General features: G+C 40.1%; 2 protein-coding genes across 2 annotated transcripts in view; one reads left to right on the top strand and one right to left on the bottom strand.

The window, feature by feature from the left end:
- Window positions 1-5,777, top strand: part of MRS2 (magnesium transporter MRS2) — a 65,125-nt gene extending 59,348 nt beyond the window's left edge. Inside the window, exon 11 of the mRNA XM_030190093.1 lies at window positions 4,449-5,777. Within this exon, the coding sequence (XP_030045953.1) occupies window positions 4,449-4,559 (111 nt within the window). The 3' untranslated portion in view covers window positions 4,560-5,777. The remainder of the gene's footprint in view (window positions 1-4,448) is intronic.
- Window positions 5,778-18,750: 12,973 nt separating this feature from the next.
- GPLD1 (glycosylphosphatidylinositol specific phospholipase D1) overlaps window positions 18,751-21,982 on the bottom strand; it is a 172,542-nt gene continuing 169,310 nt past the window's right edge. The window contains 1 exon segment of the mRNA XM_030185601.1: window positions 18,751-21,520. Within this exon segment, the coding sequence (XP_030041461.1) occupies window positions 21,443-21,520 (78 nt within the window). The 3' untranslated portion in view covers window positions 18,751-21,442.

Below are 21,982 nucleotides of genomic sequence, written 5' to 3'. Positions count from 1 at the left end.
TCAGCGATTCTGCAAGCCCTGCATAGAGGGAAGGAGCTTCATTATGAAAATCACAAAGTCCTGTGCTTTCAGGACTACTCGGCATCAGTGGCAGCACAGCGGAGGAGCTTTTCATCAATCTGTTTTCAACTGTTTGCTCGTAAAATCAAATTTGCTTTCCTATATCCCGCTAAGCTGAGGGTTACTTACCAATCAGTCACAAAGATTTATGCTTTGGTGGAGAAGGCTCAGAGCTTGCTTCATCAGTTAAGCTCAGTGGTTCCATGTGGAGAGAACACAGTTGCTTGCTCTCCTGGAAAGCTTGTTAATATGGTTCTAATTTGATGCACCACCAAGATGGGCTTTATGCTGTGGAGGCCTACTTGGGCAGTTTAGCCAGTACTCTGTGATTATTATTATTTTTTTTTTCTGTCTGGGGTCCTGAGACAGAGGAGTGACAGTGATGGTGTTTAAACAATTTTGCCTATGATTCTCTGTGCTAGATAACTTATTTTTAAAATTTTTTATTTTTTAATTATTTTTAAAAATCTTTATAGATTGTGAAGGCTGCTTTTATGCTGGTCTTCCTTGTTGCATTTGTTGAGAGTGGCTGTTTGCATGTTGTGTATTTGGCTGCGTATGTGTGCTTACAAGGGGGCGGGCATGCTAGTAACCAGCAATGGATATCCTGTGTGGGGATTGGTTGGGCAGCTGTTGCTGTAGATTTGGGGGTCTCTTGTATGTTTGTTAAAAGGGGAGCTGTGAAGAGGGGGGGACATTGGGGTGTAACTCGTTCCAAGTTGGAACAAGACATTGGGAGAAGAGGGTGGGTGGGGGGAAGATGGGTGGGGGATAGGGTAAAGTCTCAGGGGTTTATCGTGGCTGGGGGTCTTGTTCACAGTGTTGGGGGCAACTTTCGTGTTTTGGATTTGGGTGGACTGACTATGGCAATTTTATGGTCTTTTATTTTTAATCTGGCATGAGGGGGAGAGGATGGGACGGTCTTTCTCACTTAAGGACCCTACAAAGAAACTAATGTTTGTCTTCGTGCTTCCTATTATAGTGAAAATTGTTACTTGGAATGTGGGGGGTATTCACTCCCCCATTAAGCGCTCTAAAGTCCTACACCATCTTCAGCGTCTTAGAGCAGATATTGCCCTCCTGCAGGAAACGCACCTTTCTGATTTGGAACACATCAAATTGGTGAAATGGTGGGTGGGAGATTGTGTGGCAACACCTGCAGTGGGTAGGAAGGGAGGAGTGGCCATATTATTTAGAAAAGTCTTGGCTACTCAGATACATAAGGTTGTTAAAGATCTGGAGAGATCTTTTGTCATGCCATGGTAGCACAACAAGTCATGTTAGTGGGTAGTATCTATTCCCCTAATCAGTTGGATAGCACTTTCTATAAGAAGATTTTGGGGTTCTAGCTGGAGAAAACTCTGCTTCTCTGATTTTGGGGGGGGGGGGGGGAATCTTAATATGGTTTGGGATCTAGAACTTGACAAGTCTCACCCTTCCCCAAAGTTGAAGTCTTGGACTGCAAGGGGTTTGCCGAAATTTTGTTCTCTACTGGATCTCTTGGACATGTGGTGCGTGTTGCGCGCTTTAGACAGAGATTACATGCACTTGTCTCGAGCACATGCCACTCAGTCACAGATTGATTACTTACTGACTTCTCGGTCACTTCTTACTGATATCGTGGATACCCAGATTGGTCTATACGCAGTCTCAGACCATTCAGCTGTTTGGTTGGACTGGCAACATGGTGGTTTGGGGAACTCTCCTAGGGCCTGGGCCTTTCTGAGTCATCTATATCATGATGTGAGATTTCAGGAGAGATTATTAGCAGGTTGGACCGAGTATAAGCATTTCAACAAGGCTTTCGAATCTGATGCAGTCCTTTTTTGGGAGGCAGCAAAAGCGGTCTTGCGAGGTGACATCATTAGCTACTCTAGCCATCTTAAGAGGGCTAAGGATAGAGAAATGCTTTGTCTGGAGAGACAATTGCTGGCTATGCTTAGGAAGTATGGTGCTCACCCATGTGCAACCTTTAAGCAGACAGCTTTAAATACACTAATTCATGACCGAGCCGAGACTTTGGCTTGCATCATCTGTGTGTAAGTTAAGATAACCTATGCCTCAGGAGAAAGTATACAGCTCCATATCTCATGACTATGCTGTAGAATTTGCCTCTGACCATTGAATTTGTTGTGGGCTGCATAAGTATGCTAAAACTGCCCACGCTCACTATTGCTTCCTTCTGCCTGTGTCGCCACAAGTAAGGTATGCTGAGGAAACTCCCATGGTGGCTTCTGTGTTTTTATTTTGTTTAGTTTTTTTCTGATGCCTGTACTGATGATGGCCATGTTAGTAGCTGTAGCCACTGTTGAGGTCACTTTGGGTCCTATCTATTCTATTCCCAATGATACCATGGATATGTGGCCATGCGGTGACAGCAACTGCGTTTCTCCTGATGGCTGTACATTCGTACACTGTCTTACAGTACACAAAGCCCTGCAGTATCCATGTCAGGAGTGGTAGGAAGTTTATATGAAACTATTGAAGTACAATGAAACACTATGTGTGAAGGGATTATACACTGGCCTGAAAATTGGGGGGTGGGTGTGGATCTGACTGTGAGAGCATTGGTTAATGTGATAGAGAGAAAGGAGGACTAGAAGGGACAGCTTGAGGAAAATGTGCAAGAGGGAAGAAAGTCTGGGAGGAGTAGACAAACAGCAGTAGTTCCCAAACCTGTCTTGGGGACCCACAGCCAGTGAGGTTTTCTTGATATCTGTAATGAATATTCATGAGAGAGATTTGCCTGCACTGCATTCATTGCATGCAAACTTCTCTTGTGCATATTCATGGTAAAGATCCAACTGGCTGGGGGTCTACCAGGTTTCACAACTGTGGACTAGAGGATAGACTTTAAGGATGTAGGTAGATAAGAGAAGACGGACTTTTGGGAGTAAAACAAAACGTTGGAGAGGGAGATGGTGGCAAAATAAAATGCAAGGAAACAATTAGAAAGTTAAAAGGGGAAAAACATGGAGAAAGGAAAAAAAAATCTAAAGATGCAAGAAATATCAAATATTTTGTTTTGGGTTGGTTTTCTTCAGAGAAAAATATATTTTGCCTGTAAAATGCTACAGAAGTTTTAAAAATGGTTATCGAAGAATTTTCAAATATTTAACACTGCTGATTATGAAACCTACCTGAGATCTACAGCAAGCCTTACTTATTAGCTATGGCCTTCATTTTACAAGTCCTATTTGCTTTTGGCATGTGCATAAACCGGCACTTAAACATTTATTTTGCATAACCATCTAAGTCCCTATTTTACAGAGCTGGTATATGCATGTTTCAAACCCAACTGTGTTCAAATGACAAGGGGGTGTGATCTGGGTGTGTTTTGGGTGAGACAAGTCCTGACAAACTGATAAGACATTTATTCCCCATTTCAGAAGGGGGACCATGGCCCTCATTTTCAAAGCACATAGACTTACAAAGTTACATAGGGGGTCCTTTACAAAGGCATGCTAGTATTTTTAGCATGTGCTAAAAACAACACGGTAAACGTCAGAAATACCCATATATTTTTTATGGGCATATCTAGCATTTAACGAGCGCTAATCATTAGTGTGCACTAAAACCACTAGTGTGCCTTTGTAAAATATCCCCATAGTGACCTATGTAACTTTGTAAGTTTATGTGCTTTGAAAATGAGTCTCTTAATGTCCTAAAAGATCGACATCAGGAGTTACACCTGCTCCCCAGCATATTTAAAATTTGATAAGCATCTGCTATTGAACAGCACACCACTGGAGGGGTTAGGGGAGATTGTCCTCTTAATCTTCCAATGGTTTTTGTCCCTCCTCAAAATGCCAAACTGGTAAGGGAAAGCAATCTCTATGACAGCAGTGGGAAAGTACAAACTAAATATGCATATGCTGATACTTACACATTTGTTGCTGTTATACAACATAAATGTGTGTGTGCTGGTTTTCAACCCACTGAAATTATCAATGCTTGTTTTATTTCTAAAATTTGTGTTTATGCCACCTGCAGTTGACACACAAGTCCATTTCTCCTGTATTTTAGAATAGCCTCTACATTGGTTGATTGTGTTCTAAAATACTAGTGAAACTTAAGATGTGGCCATCTCAATTCTGACTTCTGTATCCTTTCTAAAATGAGGCTGTATATGTATACTATTGCAAATTGAAGTTGCAAGTTTTTCAAATTTTAAGAAATTCTGTACCTTTTGGCAGCTTATTGCATTTAGTTGTGGGAAAGGAGATGTTCAGAGATTTCATATACCTATATGACCTAGAAATGGACAGTGCTGAGACTAGTTACCATATTACCATTATGACTAGTTTGGGGCAAAAGAAACATATGTTTCAAGTCTGATTGTCTTGTACTCTTTTCTAACACACTCTGCTGTTGCGTGACTAAATTAGGTGCAGTCCTTACTGAAGAAAGCTCAGCCCACAAGTGGAAGAGTGGAGACGAGAAATGGCTTGAAAACAGAAAGTACTGGATTCAGCAGAAGTTCTCTGACCAACCGATAGTCATTCGTATCAGGCATCTCCACCTGCTCCTCGTTCTTTGTACAAGTTTCCAAGTTTATTTAATATTTGATTTTCTGCCAAATGATAAATACCATTTCAACAGTGTACAATATAAACATTTTAAAAGGAAAAATAATACAATTTAAAAACAAAGATCTTTATTTTATATCTCAAGAATTCCAGCATCATTCCCTGCACTAAAATATCCTAAAATCATTATTTGCTTTCAAAAGTTTTTCTAAAATAATAGCTTTTTAATCGACTTAAATTTTGATAGGATGATTCAAATCTTATGTCTAGTGCTGAGGAGTTCCAAAGTGTAGTCCCTAATGCACTGAAATTGATGAACAGATAGATTCAAAGCAGAGTTGATAAGAGGGTACTGGTGTTAGGAAGAATGTAGAGATTGTGCAGGTGCATAGGGAATTAAGTTACATAATAGAAATAAGGGAAAACCTAATACAAGTGTGTTATATACCAAGATTATAATTTTATAGGGTATCCTAGCTGATATGGGTGGCCAGTGTTTATATGTGTATATAATATTTGTATGTGTGTGCATGATACATATATATAATATACACAGTGAATGGAAAAAGAGAACTCGTGCATTTTACCTCATAACATGAGTTACTGTGCACCTATTTAATTAAAAATTTCAGTAAATGTGCAAAAATATATTCAAAATAAGGCAATAACAATACAGTTACCACATCCTAATGCTATTGTCACATTCCTTGTAAAATACAAGATTCATACATTTCAACAAAACATAACCGTTGTCCAGCACACATTTAGGAAAAACTTATATGACTTTTTTTTTATTAGTAACAAACGCAGAGCTGCTTCTGAAAATGAAATAAGACTAATTTCAGTCACAGAGTTTGTTCAAAATGCCCTCTCTGAGCAAATACTCAAGTGTGAAGATATGTACACCACTGTCTTATTGCTGTGTTGAACATGTGTTGATCAAATTCTTCCCAAGCTGTTCCTACCCTTCCAATGTACTGCTGACTAGTTTCATCAATCTTTTTCAGAAGTTTTTTTAAGCCCCACACTGTGCAGTTCATTGTTGGAAATTCAGCAATAAGTCAATAACTTGATAACAACTCTATCTAATTCAGTAATCTAGAGGTTCCTTTTTTTCCTATCACGTGTGTGTGTGTGTGTATATCCTATATAATAAAACTCACCCTCAACGTTCTGAGGACACTGACGTCACTGTCAGGTCCTCCGGGCACTTCCTTCCGGTTCGAAGCCTTCGTGGTGGTGAAGCCACCGAAAACACTGTGTTGGGGCCCCGCCCTCGCGTCAAACGTGATGACGTCGAGGGCGGAGCAATGTCAGCAAATTGAAGGTGGTGCCGAGGTCCGCAACAATGGCGGACGAACGCCGACAGGATGAGTAGGGATGGGGGGGAGGTCCGGAAGGAAACCGTGCTAGCGCCCGTTTCATTGCCGCAAGAAACAGGCATGTTTTACTAGTATATATATACACACACACATACTTACGTATTATGAGATCTTTATTTTACATAGAAAAGATTTCTAAATACTAGTCACAAATGTATATACATTTCCTAAAATATTTTGTAAAACAAATGTCTATATTTTTATATAATAGCACCTGTTTTTTATTTTTTAATGCATTGGTACTTGGCATTGAAGGTTGGTGGTGATTTCTGGTTAACTCTTTTAAACTTAATATTTTTAATGTGAGGAAAGCTGCTTATTTCCTCTTGTATCCTATCTTCTAGCCTGTGGTATAAAGCTTTGCTCTTCATATTCTGAGATACCTCATGTTGGAGATTGGATTTTACTAATAATGCTGCTATTTTATTTCAAGTTTTTGTAAATAAGATGTAGATTGTGGCAAGCTGCTAAATAAAATCATATTTTGTATGTAAGCAGTCTTGTTTTTACAATGCTGGATGAACATTTTTGTGTGCTGGGAGGGGGGGATTTAAATAGAATATGCTATATAGACAGTCCTATGCAATGAATTAATCTTTAATACACATGCTGATGTTTTAGTCTAATATGCAAATGAACTGTTAATGAGCAGCACACATTTCTTTGCAATTAGCTTCTTGTTTCATTTAAGCCCATTTCAGACTACTTTTATTTTCTTTAAACTTGAGAAGCAAGGTCCAAAGAAAATACACAAGACAATTTTAATTTATATATAAGACTTCAGATTAATGGACACTAGTTTCTCACTCTGTCACTGTCACATCACAACTAATGGCATAAATGAAACAATTATGTGAAATGCAGAAGGCTACAATTGTTCTGAAATGGAAACGTAAAACATCAGAAAGTCCTAGAATTCTTGTTTGTCCGTGTAATATCTTCCTTTATTGCTCTTACTGCTGCCAGGTTTTTGTTTTAATTTCCGAAGTACATTTTGTGTGTGTTATAGGATGACCTGAGCTAGCCCATCTAGTTCTGTCCTTGAGGGCCACAAACAGGGTCTTTGCCCTTTATTGGGTTTCTGTACAGGGGCAGTTTTAGTAGTGGGGATTTTAATATTGTTCCTGATGGAAAATTGGACCATTTAAAGAGCAAGGGAGGGGGGGTATAGTGCATCTTATAGAAAGGTTGTGTTATCTTTAATGCGGGCATTGGAAGGGGTGGACATTTGGTGACTACATCATCCTACTCAAATTGTACATTTTCCCCCCATCCTAGGGACACATACACATGTAGATTTACTGTGGGGGACATATAAATCACTGGGATCACTTCTGGGAAGCCCATGTTGAATATTCAGATCTCAGATCATGTACCTATTTGGGTTGAACTTGGCGATTTGGGGGGGGGGGGGGGTGTCTAGGGTCCTGGTATTTTGGAGACAATGAAAATCTACTAGGATACGGGAGGAAATTAAGGGTTAAACAATGATTATTTGTTGGAAAATGATATTGGTACAGTGAATGAAAGGCGATGGTGAGAGGTCGTATAAGAAAAAGGCTAGTGATATTTGTTACAGCTTCAAGAACAATTGAGCTCTCTGGAAAGACAGCATAAAGAAAAACCTGATCCTACTCTTTTTACAGGAGCTAACTAGGGTGAGAGCTGAGTTGGGCAGATTATACATTGAAAAAAAATGTCATGCAGAGATAAGGTACAGCAATGTTTTTTTTGAGTATGGCAATAATTTTGGCTCTGTATTAGCCAGGCACTTGCAAGAGAAGCAGATTAGTCACTCTATATAAAAGATAAAGGGTCAGGATGATACCCTTCATTATGTGGATAAAGAGATTAGGGAGGGATTTTAAGATTTTACACCAAATTATATAGCAACTAGTGGAACCAAGCCCATTTCAATGAAACGGGCCCTAGCAAGGCTCTCGTGTAAGCGGTTTTTTCCCTCTCCCCTGCCCATCCCGCAATTCTTTCCACTCCATCCATGTCCATTGGTATGTTCTGTTTATGTGTGAGAGGCTGTATTTGAATGTGTGGTTGGGGTTTGTGTATTGTGCTATCCCTGTGAACAAAGGTGACCAGTCCCTCTACTTTGGGAGCTGCATATGAAAAACTGGCAGTGTGCTTGCATTATGTACTATTGGACATATGTATCACAGCAGGCCTCTGATAAAGATTATATAGAAATAAAAGGCTATAGCTGCCTAGCAAGGCTCTCATGTAAGCGTTTTTTTCTCTCTTCCCTGCCCTCCCCTCCCATGGCCTCCATGTCCAGCGATTCTCCTTTTCCCTGCCCTCCCATCCGTGTCCTGCAATTCTCTCCTCTCCATCCATGTCCATCGGTATGTTCTGTTTATGTGTGAGAGGCAGTTTCTGGGGAGAGATGCATGGTATTAGAAAGGCTGTATTTGAGAGAGAGTGTGTATGTGAGAGAGAGAGAGAGAGTGTGTGTGTGTGTTCCCCAATTTTACTTCCCAGCAAAGGTTTCAAGCCTGATACAGTAGCTGACAGCAGGAACAGATCAGTGTGCTGAGCTACCATGCTGACACCATCAAAGCTTTGCTCTCAGTATCTCTGTTATCAGAACAGCTCTGTTAACCAAACCTGTTATCTTCCCCTCCCCTCTGGTTGTTCAACTTGAGAAAGCGAAAGCTACTTCCATAATGGCCCACAGACTGATGATTAACATTTTACACCTCCCAGCTGGTAGCTAAAAGAACTGTTTAGTGGACATTTAAAATGCCTGGGAGGAGGAAGCCGGAGTCAACTTGCTGTATTAAGTTTTAAACCTACTGGAGAGGGCAATGAATTATTGCAAAGCAGCTTTTCCTGTAGCACCCCCAAGTTATCTGGACCCCTGCCAGCCTGAGGATTGCAGGAGCCTGAGCAGGCAGACAAATTGAAGTGATCTGGCTCTGCCTCTCTCGGTTTCATTGCGTTTAACCTGAGCTCTAATGCATTTAGGCAAATAGGCAGGGGGCATTTAATGTCGTGCTAAGTGCTTCTCTTTCCCTCCATGTCCAGCGATTTGTACCTGAAAGTTCTCTGACTGACTGGCTTCCATAACATTCCCCGTTCGTAACATCTCCTGACGTCAGCCAGCCTTCAGCGTTCCCTTCCCTCTCACTATTCCGCCCTCCTCTGATGTCATTACATTTTGACGTGAGGGCGGAATAGTGAGAGGGAATGGAACGCTGGAGGCTGGCTGACGTCGGGAGATGTTACGAACCCAGCCAGCGATGGAACGTTGGAGGTACAAATTATTATAGAGAATGAGGGAAGGGGGTACTGTGGAGGAAATACAGCAATATCTGAGTTGTGTTCATTTACCCACTCTCACCTGCAGATCAAAAACAACTGGATTCGCCAATAACTATTCTTGAAATGGATCGGGCAGCGAGGTAACTGAAAATTGAAAAGCCCCAGCATTTGACAGACTCGCCTCCAAATTTCACAAACTTTTTCCGGGTGAAACTGGAGCGCTGCTATGCAGAGTGGGTAATGGTCTGCTGGAAGGCAATCCATTGCCCCCTAGTATGAATGAAGCAGGTGTAGCAGTTCTTCTGAAGCCCGGAAAGGATCTCTGTCTTTGGGTCATGTAGGCCAATTTTGCTTTTGAACGTAGAAGTTAAATTGATTGCAAAAATATTGGCACAGCACCTGGCTGGAGTGTTGCCTGGTTTAATCCATATTGATCAATCGGGGTTTGTCCCTAAACGCCAAGTGGCAGATAATATTAGGCATACTCATTAATTTGGGGAGGGGGTCCCAGTGGTCCTGGTCAAATTTAGCTTTATCTGTGGATGCAGAAAAGGCCTTTGGGTCAGCTGGCCCTTCCTTTGGCAAGTCATCTAAGATGGGGAAGGGAGAACATTTCTGTAGGTGAATTTGTAAGTTCTATGAAGCACCCAGGGCCCGAATTGAAGTTAATGGAGGATATAGGGAGGCTTTCCCCATCCACCAAGGCTCACAGTGGGTGTCCCTTGTGTCCACTGCTCTGCCCTCTTTATAGAGCCCCTGGCACAAGCCATGAGGGACAATAGGAATGTAAGGGGGTTTCATGCAGGGAGACCACCAATAGCACTTTTTGCTGATGATGTATCTTTATATGAACTCACCGGGCCTGATGCTTCCTGTTATTGTGTATGGGTATGTAGCTGGATTTAAAGTAAATTTTGATAAATCTGCGTTATTAGGTATAACAACTAAAAGGGCGAATGAAGAGTTATGGCAGCAAAACTACCCTTCTAAATGGTCCAAGTGGGGGGGACATAGTATCTAGGAGTACAACTCACTAGGTATTCCTTCTATTCCTGAAAAAGTATGGGAAAATCATACAGCAGATCAAGGTGAAGTTGGGGAAATGGAAGGGTTTATTGCTGTCATGGTGAGGATGCATAATGGTTATTAAAATGAACTTCTCGCCCAGATTACTTTTTCTATTCCAAACTTTACCTTTGGAGTAGAGACCTGCATGGAAATGGAGTTCACGGGAATCCTGTGGAACCCGTGGGGTTCCTGTAGGGACAGAAGCAGTTCCTGCAGGATTCCCATGGGAATAGAAATAATTCCTGTGGGGTTCCCGTGGAAGTGTAAGTTGCACCTGTGCCAGCCTCTCATCTATCGATTACAAAGTTCTTTGAGTGCTGTCTCCTCCTCCTCCTTGCTTAATAGCACAAATGCGAAAAGTCTTCCATTAAGGAGGTGGTAGAGACACAAATGATGAGGGAATTCAAAAAGGCCTGGGGTGAACACAGAGCATCTCTAATTATAAAAAAACCTAACCTTAAATGGCTGCATGTGTGTGGATATGTCGAGTGACAGATGGCGACTCTGGCTGTGATGAACTAAGGCCGATAGCAGGCAGATTTGTATGGTCTATGTCTCATATATGGCAATCTGGTTTAGGATGGGCTGGAAAGGGCTTAGCAGCTTCAGTGGCTGGAACATGAGGACAGTGCTGGACAGATTTTTATGGTCTGTGTCCCACAAATGAGAAGACAAATAGACTGTAGTGGGCTTCGACGGCAACTCTGGCAGTTGGAACATAAGGATAGGGATGGATACACTTCTATGGTCTATGTCCCAGAAACACCAAAGATAGACCATAATCAAGTATATAATATTACACTCGTTGATTTAATCATGAATTGATAATCAGTATGACAATTGGGCAAACTGGATGAACCATTCAGGTCTTTATTTGCTGTCATGTTACTATTACACCTCTTTGCTCCTGGACTGATGTGTGTTAATCATGTGTTGATTACAATACTGTTTGGCATAAAAGTGACCATAAGAAGAGCCATACTGGATCATGTTGGATTATTTGTAGTAAATAATTAGCATATTTTTATACACACAGCTTCAGCTTTAGAAATGTTAATTTCTTTTCTTCATCTCTCTCACATACACCCCAGAATAATTCACTGCTGAGTCACTTTAAAGTTGAAGTAACAAAACATCTGTTTACTCACAGTTTGTAGTTAGATTATAATCAGACAGGCTTATATATACATAATACTATACATTTGTATTATCAGCTCTTTCCATGTGCTTAGATGGTAATGGATGCTCACACCATGGATCCTCTCAGGTTAGGAGAGATCATGAGCTCCATGTGCTGTGCCTAACCCCCACAGGAAGTTGCATAGCTGTGACCTCTCTAAGTAATTCACATCAGAGGTCACAGAGTAATCACAGAGAAAAACAATTTCTGACAGGCAATGCATGTAAAATACAATACATTATTCCAACAAACCCCTTCTCATGCATAACTGTCATGCAATTATTAATTCATACAAAGTCCAAGCTTTATTCGCAGATTCACAAAATGTTCTCTGGGTAACGGTTTGGTCATGATGTCAGCTGTCATCTCACTGGTGTGACAATAGTGTAGACTGATGACCCCTTCTTTTGCCAACTCTCGCACGTTGTGGTATTTCGTTGCGATGTGCTTGGTGCGTGACTGAACCTTGTCATTCTGTGACAGTCGGATGCAGCTCTGATTATCTTCCATTATCTGGATTGGTCTCTTTTCAGCTATTCCAAAATCCAGCAAAAGTTTTTTCAATCCACATCAGTTCTCTGCACGCTTCTGATACGGCCACATATTCAGCTTCTGTAGAAGACAGACTCACAATACTTTGTTTATGACTGGCCCATGAAATTTGTACATTTCCATACATAAACACATATCCACTTGTGGATTTATAATCAGAATGATCCCCTGCCCAATCTGAATCACAGTAACATATTAGTTTTGGATTACTATTGGCTGAAATCTTTAATTTACAATCAATGGTACCTTTTTAAATACCTTACCATCCTTTTAACTGCAGTCCAATCTGATTTGGTAGGTGAGCTGACCCTTCTGCTCAAAATTCCTACTGCATTTGCTATATCAGCCCTGTATGTGGTAGTTAGATATAAAAGCTTACCTATGGCTGATCTATATTGGATGTTATCTGGTAAAGGTTCTCTTACTGTTTCATCCTTCAGAAAATCAGTGATCATGGGAGTGCTTACAACTTGGGCATCTTGCATACCTAAACTTTCAATAAGCTCATTTATTTTCTGCTTCTGGCTTAGAAGATAAGAACCATCATTTTGTTTCTCAATTTCTATACCAAGATAGTATGACACATTACCAAGTTCTTTTATCTCAACATTCAGGTTTAAATATTTTACAATGTCCTTGTACTCTTGCTCACTTTTGCTTGCAATGAGCAGATCATCAACAAAAGCTAAAATGTATGCATATTGTCCATTTCTGCACCTAGTGTACAAGCATTTATCTGCTTCACCTTGCTTAAATCCTAAATTTGTCAATATTTCATGCAATTTGTCATTCCAACATTTTGCACTTTGCTTTAATCCATAAAGACCTTTGTTTAATTTACACACTAGCTGTCTTTGTTTTGTATTTATGAAACCTGTTGGCTGTTCCATGTACAAGTCTTCAGTTACAGTGGGGGAAATAAGTATTTGATCCCTTGCTGATTTTGTAAGTGTGCCCACTGACAAAGACATGAGCAGCCCATAATTGAAGGGTAGGTTATTGGTAACAGTGAGAGATAGCACATCACAAATTAAATCCGGAAAATCACATTGTGGAAAGTATATGAATTTATTTGCATTCTGCAGAGGGAAATAAGTATTTAATCCCTCTGGCAAACAAAGACCTAATACTTGGTGGCAAAACCCTTGTTGGCAAGCACAGCGGTCAGACGTCTTCTGTAGTTGATGATGAGGTTTGCACACATGTCAGGAGGAATTTTGGTCCACTCCTCTTTGCAGATCATCTCTAAATCATTAAGAGTTCTGGGCTGTCGCTTGGCAACTCGCAGCTTCAGCTCCCTCCATAAGTTTTCAATGGGATTAAGGTCTGGTGACTGGCTAGGCCACTCCATGACCCTAATGTGCTTCTTCCTGAGCCACTCCTTTGTTGCCTTGGCTGTATGTTTTGGGTCATTGTCGTGCTGGAAGACCCAGCCACGACCCATTTTTAAGGCCCTGGCGGAGGGAAGGAGGTTGTCACTCAGAATTGTACGGTACATGGCCCCATCCATTCTCCCATTGATGCGGTGAAGTAGTCCTGTGCCCTTAGCAGAGAAACACCCCCAAAACATAACATTTCCACCTCCATGCTTGACAGTGGGGACGGTGTTCTTTGGGTCATAGGCAGCATTTCTCTTCCTCCAAACACGGCGAGTTGAGTTCATGCCAAAGAGCTCAATTTTTGTCTCATCTGACCACAGCACCTTCTCCCAATCACTCTCGGCATCATCCAGGTGTTCACTGGCAAACTTCAGACGGGCCGTCACATATGCCTTCCGGAGCAGGGGGACCTTGCGGGCACTGCAGGATTACAATCCGTTATGTCGTAATGTGTTACCAATGGTTTTCGTGGTGACAGTGGTCCCAGCTGCCTTGAGATCATTGACAAGTTCCCCCCTTGTAGTTGTAGGCTGATTTCTAACCTTCCTCATGATCAAGGATACCCCACGAGGTGAGATTTTGCGTGGAGCCCCAGATCTTTGTCGATTGACAGTCATTTTGTACTTCTTCCATTTTCTTACTATGGCACCAACAGTTGTCTCCTTCTCGCCCAGCGTCTTACTGATGGTTTTGTAGCCCATTCCAGCCTTGTGCAGGTGTATGATCTTGTCCCTGACATCCTTAGACAGCTCCTTGCTCTTGGCCATTTTGTAGAGGTTAGAGTCTGACTGATTCACTGAGTCTGTGGACAGGTGTCTTTCATACAGGTGACCATTGCCGACAGCTGTCTGTCATGCAGGTAACGAGTTGATTTGGAGCATCTACCTGGTCTGTAGGGGCCAGATCTCTTACTGGTTGGTGGGGGATCAAATACTTATTTCCCTCTGCAGAATGCAAATAAATTCATATACTTTCCACAATGTGATTTTCCGGATTTAATTTGTGATGTGCTATCTCTCACTGTTACCAATAACCTACCCTTCAATTATGGGCTGCTCATGTCTTTGTCAGTGGGCACACTTACAAAATCAGCAAGGGATCAAATACTTATTTCCCCCACTGTATATCTCCATGAAGAAATGCTGTTTTCACATCAATGTGGTTGACTTGCATGCCTTTTGAGACTGCAATGCTCAGAAGTGTTCTAATTGTCGTGTGTTTCACTACAGGTGCAAACACTTCATCAAAATCTTCTCCATATTTTTGAAGATATCCCTTTGCGACTAATCTGGCTTTATACCTTTCCACTTTTCCTTGTGCATTCCTTTTTAACTTGAATACCCATTTGCATCCTATAGCTTTCTTGCCAGGAGGTAATTTTGTAAGAATCCAAGTATTATTTTTATCCAATGCATCAATTTCTTCTTGTGCTGCTTTATGCCATTCAGCAGCTTCTTCTGCTGGCATTTTCTCAATCTCATCCCATGTTAAGGGCTCTTGAGCTTCTGCTGACTTTGTTAGGTAAGACAGTCTTGGGGGTGGAACACCTTTGTTTTCCCTGGATGAGCGTCTGACAACAGGTTGGTCTGACCTTTCCGCATCCTCTAAATCTGAGAGTCCTTCTCCAATTGATTCCCCTTCTCCAACTGTACTGTCTTCTGCAATGATCCTTTCTGTGTCTGCTTCCTCTGCCTGTTCCTCGTTAGATACAGATGAGTTGCTTTCAGACATCTGCCTTGGTATGGCATTTATATACACTGGCATGTCTATTATGGTTCTAGTTTCATATTCTGGATGATAAGGCTCATCTGGGATAATCCAGCCTTTATCAACCCTTTTGTTTTCATCAAAATATGTAACATGTCTTATGCCAACAATGCCAGTTTTCAGATTCAAAATTCTATATCCTTTGTGTCCTGGAGCATAGCCAACTAAAATGCCCCTTTCTGTTGTGGAATCCAGCTTATGCCTTCTTTGCTTTGGTACATGAGCATATGCTGTACTTCCAAATGTTCTTATGTGTGACAGGTTTGGTTTCCTACCATGCCATGTCTCATGTGGTGTGCGCTCAGCGCCTTTAGTTGGCATTCTGTTTTGTAGGTACACTGCTGTGAGAATGGCTTCCCCCCATAGTCTTTTAGGGAGATTGCTATCTGACAGCATACATCTGGTCATTTCCACAAGTGACCTAAATTTTCTCTCTGCAACAGAATTTTGCTCTGGTGTATAAGCTACTGTTGTGATATGCTGAATGCCTTCTTGTTCTAGAAATGTGCGCATGCTTTGTGAAGTGAACTCACCACCATTGTCGGTCTGAAGAACCTTTGGTTTTCTTTCAAATTTATTGCTCACCATGGCTACGTATTTCTTCAGCATGTCTGTGACTTGACTTTTTTCTTTCAGCAAATAGGCCACACAGTATCTAGAGAAATCATCCAAGAATATTAGCACAAATCTGTTATTTCCCAATGATGGGATATTAAACGGTCCACATAAGTCACTGTGTATTAAGTCCAGTACTTTATTACTCCTATTTCCTGTGTATGCAGGAAATGAGGGTCTCACACCTTTTTGAGTAACACAGTCTATGCATTTCTCCATTTTACCAGCATCTGCACTTATCTGAATGCCAGTGGCTAGTTGCTTACTGTAAAGATCCTGGATCACCTTAAAATCACGATGTCCCAGGTGGCGGTGCCAGATTTCCAGACTACATTTACCATCATTCTTCCTTACTTGCGCCAGATGTGAGGCTTCACCTGAAATGCTCAGTTTATAAACATCATTATGCATAAAAGCTTCAGCATACACTTCATCATTTTTAGAGATTGTGCACTTACTGTTTTCAAAATGAATCACAAATCCCTTCTTATCTAATGTAGATACACTAAGCATATTGCAAACTGCTTGGGGAATATACAAGACATCACTTACAGGAATTTCTTTAACTTCATTAGACACTTTGCATTTTAAGAATCCAATGCCTTTTGCTTGGATCTTAGCAGTCCCTGCGTTTGCAGTATTAAGAATACCTTCTTCTGGACTCATTTCCTGAAAGAAATCCTTACAATTGGTTAAATGGCATGTGCTCCCCGAATCCAAAATCCAAGTACTTTCATTTGAATTATTATTTACCATAGTCAAAGATTTTTCTGCCATTAGAAAGCCCTTATGTTTATCATTGCTTGGAAAATTCTTTTGTTCCATTGGCTTAGGTGAGCTAGAGGGGGTGTTTTGTGTTTCCTTACACCATTTAGATACATGTCCCTCCTTTCCACATGAATAGCAAATCAGCTTGCTCTTGGGTGGAGTTTTCCCATAGCTCCGCCTTCCTCTGTTCTTTGCCAAGAAATTAGTTTCATTTCTCTCTGACTTGCTTTGAGAACACATCTCCTCAGAATCATTTATTATGCATTCCTGCCTTAGTTTTGATGCTGCCTGTTCAAAAGATTGCCCTTCAATGGCTTCATTTACAGACCTAAAAACATCAAACTTCTTTGATAGTGAGGTAAAAGAAATGCTCTTTTCAATGCATCACACATGGGAATTCCAGAAAGTTCTAACTTTTGAAATGAAGACATAAGATGCATAATGTGATCATTACATTTACTTTTATCCCTTAATTTGGTTTCATTCAACTCTGCCAACCAAATTGGTTGCTGCTTTGCATATGTAGTTGCATACATAGTTCTCAGTTTATATAAAATGTCCTTTGCTGTATCTTTTCCCTCCACTAATATGGCTTGTTTCTCTGAGAGAGCTTCCAAAAACATGCACTTCACATAATAGTTTGCATTGTCCCATTCAGCCATATTTTCAGCTGTTCTGTTTTGGTCTAAGCATATATTTAATTTCTTTGCTTGAAGGAGACATCTGAATCTTAGTTCCCACTGCTGATAATTAAACTCAGTTAATTTAGGCACCTTGAGAGAGTAGAAAAATGGTGAATTTCCTCCCTCAGCCATTTTCTTAGCCTTGCCTGCTGTTTGGTGTGTGGGGGGAGAGAGAGACAGACTGAATCTTTCTTTTAAAACTTAAGAGAAAAATGTGGCTTTTTTACTGCCTGGTAATATTTCTCTTCTTTTTCAATTCCTGGGCCCATAACCCTTTTGTTGGATTATTTGTAGTAAATAATTAGCAGATTTTTATACACACAGCTTCAGCTTTAGAAATGTTAATTTCTTTTCTTCATCTCTCTCACATACACCCCAGAATAATTCACTGCTGAGTCACTTTAAAGTTGAAGTAACAAAACATCTGTTTACTCACAGTTTGTAGTTAGATTATAATCAGACAGGCTTATATATACATAATACTATACATTTGTATTATCAGCTCTTTCCATGTGCTTAGATGGTAATGGATGCTCACACCATGGATCCTCTCAGGTTAGGAGAGATCATGAGCTCCATGTGCTGTGCCTAACCCCCACAGGAAGTTGCATAGCTGTGACCTCTCTAAGTAATTCACATCAGAGGTCACAGAGTAATCACAGAGAAAAACAATTTCTGACAGGCAATGCATGTAAAATACAATACATTATTCCAACAGATCAGACCAATGATCCATCTAGCCTAGTATCCTGCTTCCAGCAATGGCTAATTCAGGTCACAAATACCTGACAGAATCCCAAAGAGTAGCAAGATACAATAATTTAAAAAAAAAAGCAATACAGCTATTGTAAAAGCTTTGTTTTATTTAAACAATTTTAAAACAGTTCATTAATTTCATGATCTGCCTTTTCCCTTATAAATAAATTCAGAAACATACTGCACTTGAATTTTATAGAATTTTCAGTCCTTGTAATATACCAGTAACTGTCAGCATAATCTTAGGTTATACACACAAAAGTCCAATAATGACCAGAAGCCAATTTGTCAGAGTACAAGCCCCCTTTCTTACTGCATTTTATGACTCAAATGCGCTGATCCTATGATGGTACTCCCCCCCCCCTGATTATGGTGACTGTCACAATCAGACATTTTGAAATCACCCCTTTCATCAGGTGTCCTAAAAATAGTCCTTCATCACATTGACTTTTACAGATGGAGAGGACACTGCTGTAAAATTAGCCCTTCTTGTCTGTAAGATGCAAAGCATTATAATCATTTTCTGAGGGTGTTGCTTCCCTGTTAGTAAACATCAGCAGAATTCACCAATATATTTTATTATTTATTTATGACATTTGTGTCCGAACAAGCTCAGGTTCAATGTGGCTTACATTCAAGAAAAACATCAAAAATATGATACAGATAATTAATTATAACATTTAACATATTAGGAATAATTGTGTGTTTGTCATAAAGCTAGGCTAGAGTATTGGTTATGTTGAAGAGAGACAGCAACTTTAGTTTATTGTCTTTTGATAAGATATGTACTCAATAGAAAAGCCTTTAGTAATTTATGGAATCTTGGATAACCTTCTAAGCACTTTAATTGCTTGGGTAGAGAATTCCAAAGTTTGTACTCTGATATGTGAATCCTGCAACAAGCATTGATTTGTAAGAAAGACCTTTGCAGTTTGGATAATGACGCGCGAGGAATTCTCTAGATGTTTTTACTGTATTACTTGAAGATATATCAATTAGTTGTTGCATGTAGGAGGGTGATAATCTATATATGATAAACAGTTATGCATATTTTAAATGTGATCCTGGCGTTTATGGGAAGCCAGTGAAGTCTTAACAAGAAAAGGGAAGCCTTCTCAAAGCGAGGAGCACTGCATACAATGTGGGTAGCGGTATTTTGTGCTGTTTGTAATTTTTTTAAGGAGTGAGATTTTAATACCCGCATACATAGCATTACGATAATAAAATCTGGATATTACCAGAGATTGGGTGACTGTATGAATTGTGGAGCTTGGGATGAAAGGACACAACCTTTTTAACTTCCATAGTGTATAGAAGATGCTCAAGACCACCTTTGAGACCTGAGCTTCAAATGATAAATGCTGGTCGATGGTGATGCCCAGGATTTTCAACGATTGATCTAAAGCATATGGTGTGTTGTCAGTAATTACGTTTTTTAATGAAAGGGGTTGAAAGGGGTTGGTAAGTATGAGGAATTTAGTCTTTTCCCAATTTAATTTGAGTTTGAAACTGGATGCCCAAGATTCCATCAGATCTAAACTGGTTTTAATCTCGTATATAATTTCTCATAATTCCCTTTTGAAGGGGATATAAATGGTGACATCATCAGCATAGATAAAGCAAGTAACCCAGTGGTGCCATCATGATATTGAATAATATTGGAGATAAAGGAGATCCTTGTGGATATGACCTGATTATTTTACTTGTTAGGATTTTGATAATAGAAAACTGTGGAACCACTTTAATACAGTTCCACTAATACCAAAGTGGTCTAATAAGTATAACAATATATTATGGTCAACAGTGGCGAAGGCACTGGACAGATCAAATTGTAAAATTATGATTTTTCTGCCCATGCTCAACTCTTTTCTGAAATTTGCAATAAGGATAATGAGCACTGTTTCGTGCTAAAGGATGGCCGAAATTCCGACTGTGTACTGTGAAGGATGGAAAAGGCTGGTAGGAACTCCATGAGTTTACTAGCTACTAAACCTTCCATCACTTTTACCAATAAAGGAATAGAGGCTACAAGTCTATAATTAGATGCTTCGCTTCTACTGTGTTCTTTGGGATAGGTGTTAGAATGATTTTACCATCATTTTCAGGGAATAGTCCATTCAATAACATGAAGGATAAGTATGATTGTAAAACAGTTGATAAATAGGTCGGGAGCTGACCTTAGAAGATAGATAGGACACATGTCTAAAATACATTTTGACATTGCATACTTGGATAAAAAATTTTTTTACCTGATCCAGTGGGGGAGGGGAGAAGTCAGGCCATGTTCTGTCTGCTGGGTGCCATACAGCAGAATTGACAGATAGAAGAATATATTTGTCAATATTGGTGCTGGAGTCTTTTATTTCTTGTCTAATTTTATTAATTTTCTCCTCAAAGCAATTTGCTAGTTGGTCTGCGGATAGATTATTAAACAAAGCATAGAGCTTTCTGGTATTTAATGTGAACCCACCTACATATTTAGAATAATAGTTTGGGCTTTTTTAATTTTATATTTATATTTTTTGGTAATTTTCACCAGTTGTTCCTGATGTCTTCTGTTTTTGATTTTAAGTTTTGCTGTTGTAAACTGTATTTGCTGTCTTCAGTGTAGCATGCATTTATCTGTTATGCTGAAAGCATTATGACCAGTTTGCATTCATAAAGTTGCAGGATGAACTGCTATCCTAGCTGAGTTGGTTACAAATATCACGCCTCAGCAAAGTAATGTTTAACTGTACACGTCTATCTTAAAACACTTACAAATGTAAATACAGAAGGCAAGCTCAGTATAACTCTTCATCAATCTTATAAATCTCAAGTCTCTTGTTTTAAAAGGCATGTCTTAATCCTGAGTTCTGCTTGGGGAATGGGGTAGAAGAAAAGAACCTGTTATGAGACTGCAATGGGTTCTTAGTCAACCAGTATAAAATTAAAGTGAACCACAGCTTCCGAAGTCTGTCTTAGAAACCCAGTAGCCAGTTGAAGTTTCAGTATATCTACAATCAACTAGGCATAAGAGAAATTCACATAGACAGTTTCTAATGCATACAAATTTTCACTGAATATTATTCCTATTCACTGTCTAGCTGTATGATTACCATGACAGATTTGTGAAGCCCTGTTGTATGTACATCCCAAAATCTGATCCTTATGATTAGTTTTGTAGATACAGAGATGAAGTACAGGGCTTCGAGTGCTGTCACCATTCCTTTTCTCAGAAAAGTGCCTGTATTTCCTGTGGCCTATAATCATAATTGTGCAAAAATTCAGGGAGCTACAATTCACTTACATATTTGGCAACACTACCGCTTATCTTTTGAAGGCTGGCACAAGATGGGCTTGTAAGCAACATGCTACAGTAGCCCTTTACCATATCATAATGCTTAATTGAAATGTGGCTTTTCCAAAATATGGTACCAGTTTAAGATTACAGGCTGTAGACATGGAGAGCACCAGAGAGTCTGGCCTTCATTGAACTTCTTTCAGCTGCTACAACCACTTCAGTCTGAAACAATACAAAAGCAAGCATATTAAAAAAGGGCTATTTCAAGAGTGAAGTGGGTTGTTCCCTCTGTTATGCTAATATACAGTAACTTGGGTTCCAGCTTCATTCAGCCCTGTGAGAATCACACTATAACGTAGGAACATTTCTTTATAACACTCTAAATGATTGGCTTTTCAAATGGGTTGCATAAAAAAATTCCAGTACTTTAGGATGTAACTTTTCTGTTGCCTGTCCGTTATACAGCAGTTTGCCCCCTCCTAGAGGTAATACTGGGCGGCTAGCACTAGGGGTTTACTGGTACCAATTTGATCCTCGGTGCTTAATTGGACAGAGGTGACAGGGCATCACTCCTGCTCCAGCTGCTAGGCACTGAAAATCTTGAGTAGATCTGGGGGCGACCTGGGTGGTTGTGATTGGTACCAGCCCCTTTAAAGGCTCATAGGAAGCATCAGTTTGTGCCAT

The sequence above is a fragment of the Microcaecilia unicolor genome, chromosome 1 (assembly GCF_901765095.1).
Source record: "Microcaecilia unicolor chromosome 1, aMicUni1.1, whole genome shotgun sequence".
Classification (NCBI taxonomy): Eukaryota; Metazoa; Chordata; class Amphibia; order Gymnophiona; family Siphonopidae; genus Microcaecilia; species Microcaecilia unicolor.
Note: the sequence above shows the minus strand (reverse complement) of the source record. Positions and strands in the feature narration are given on the sequence as shown.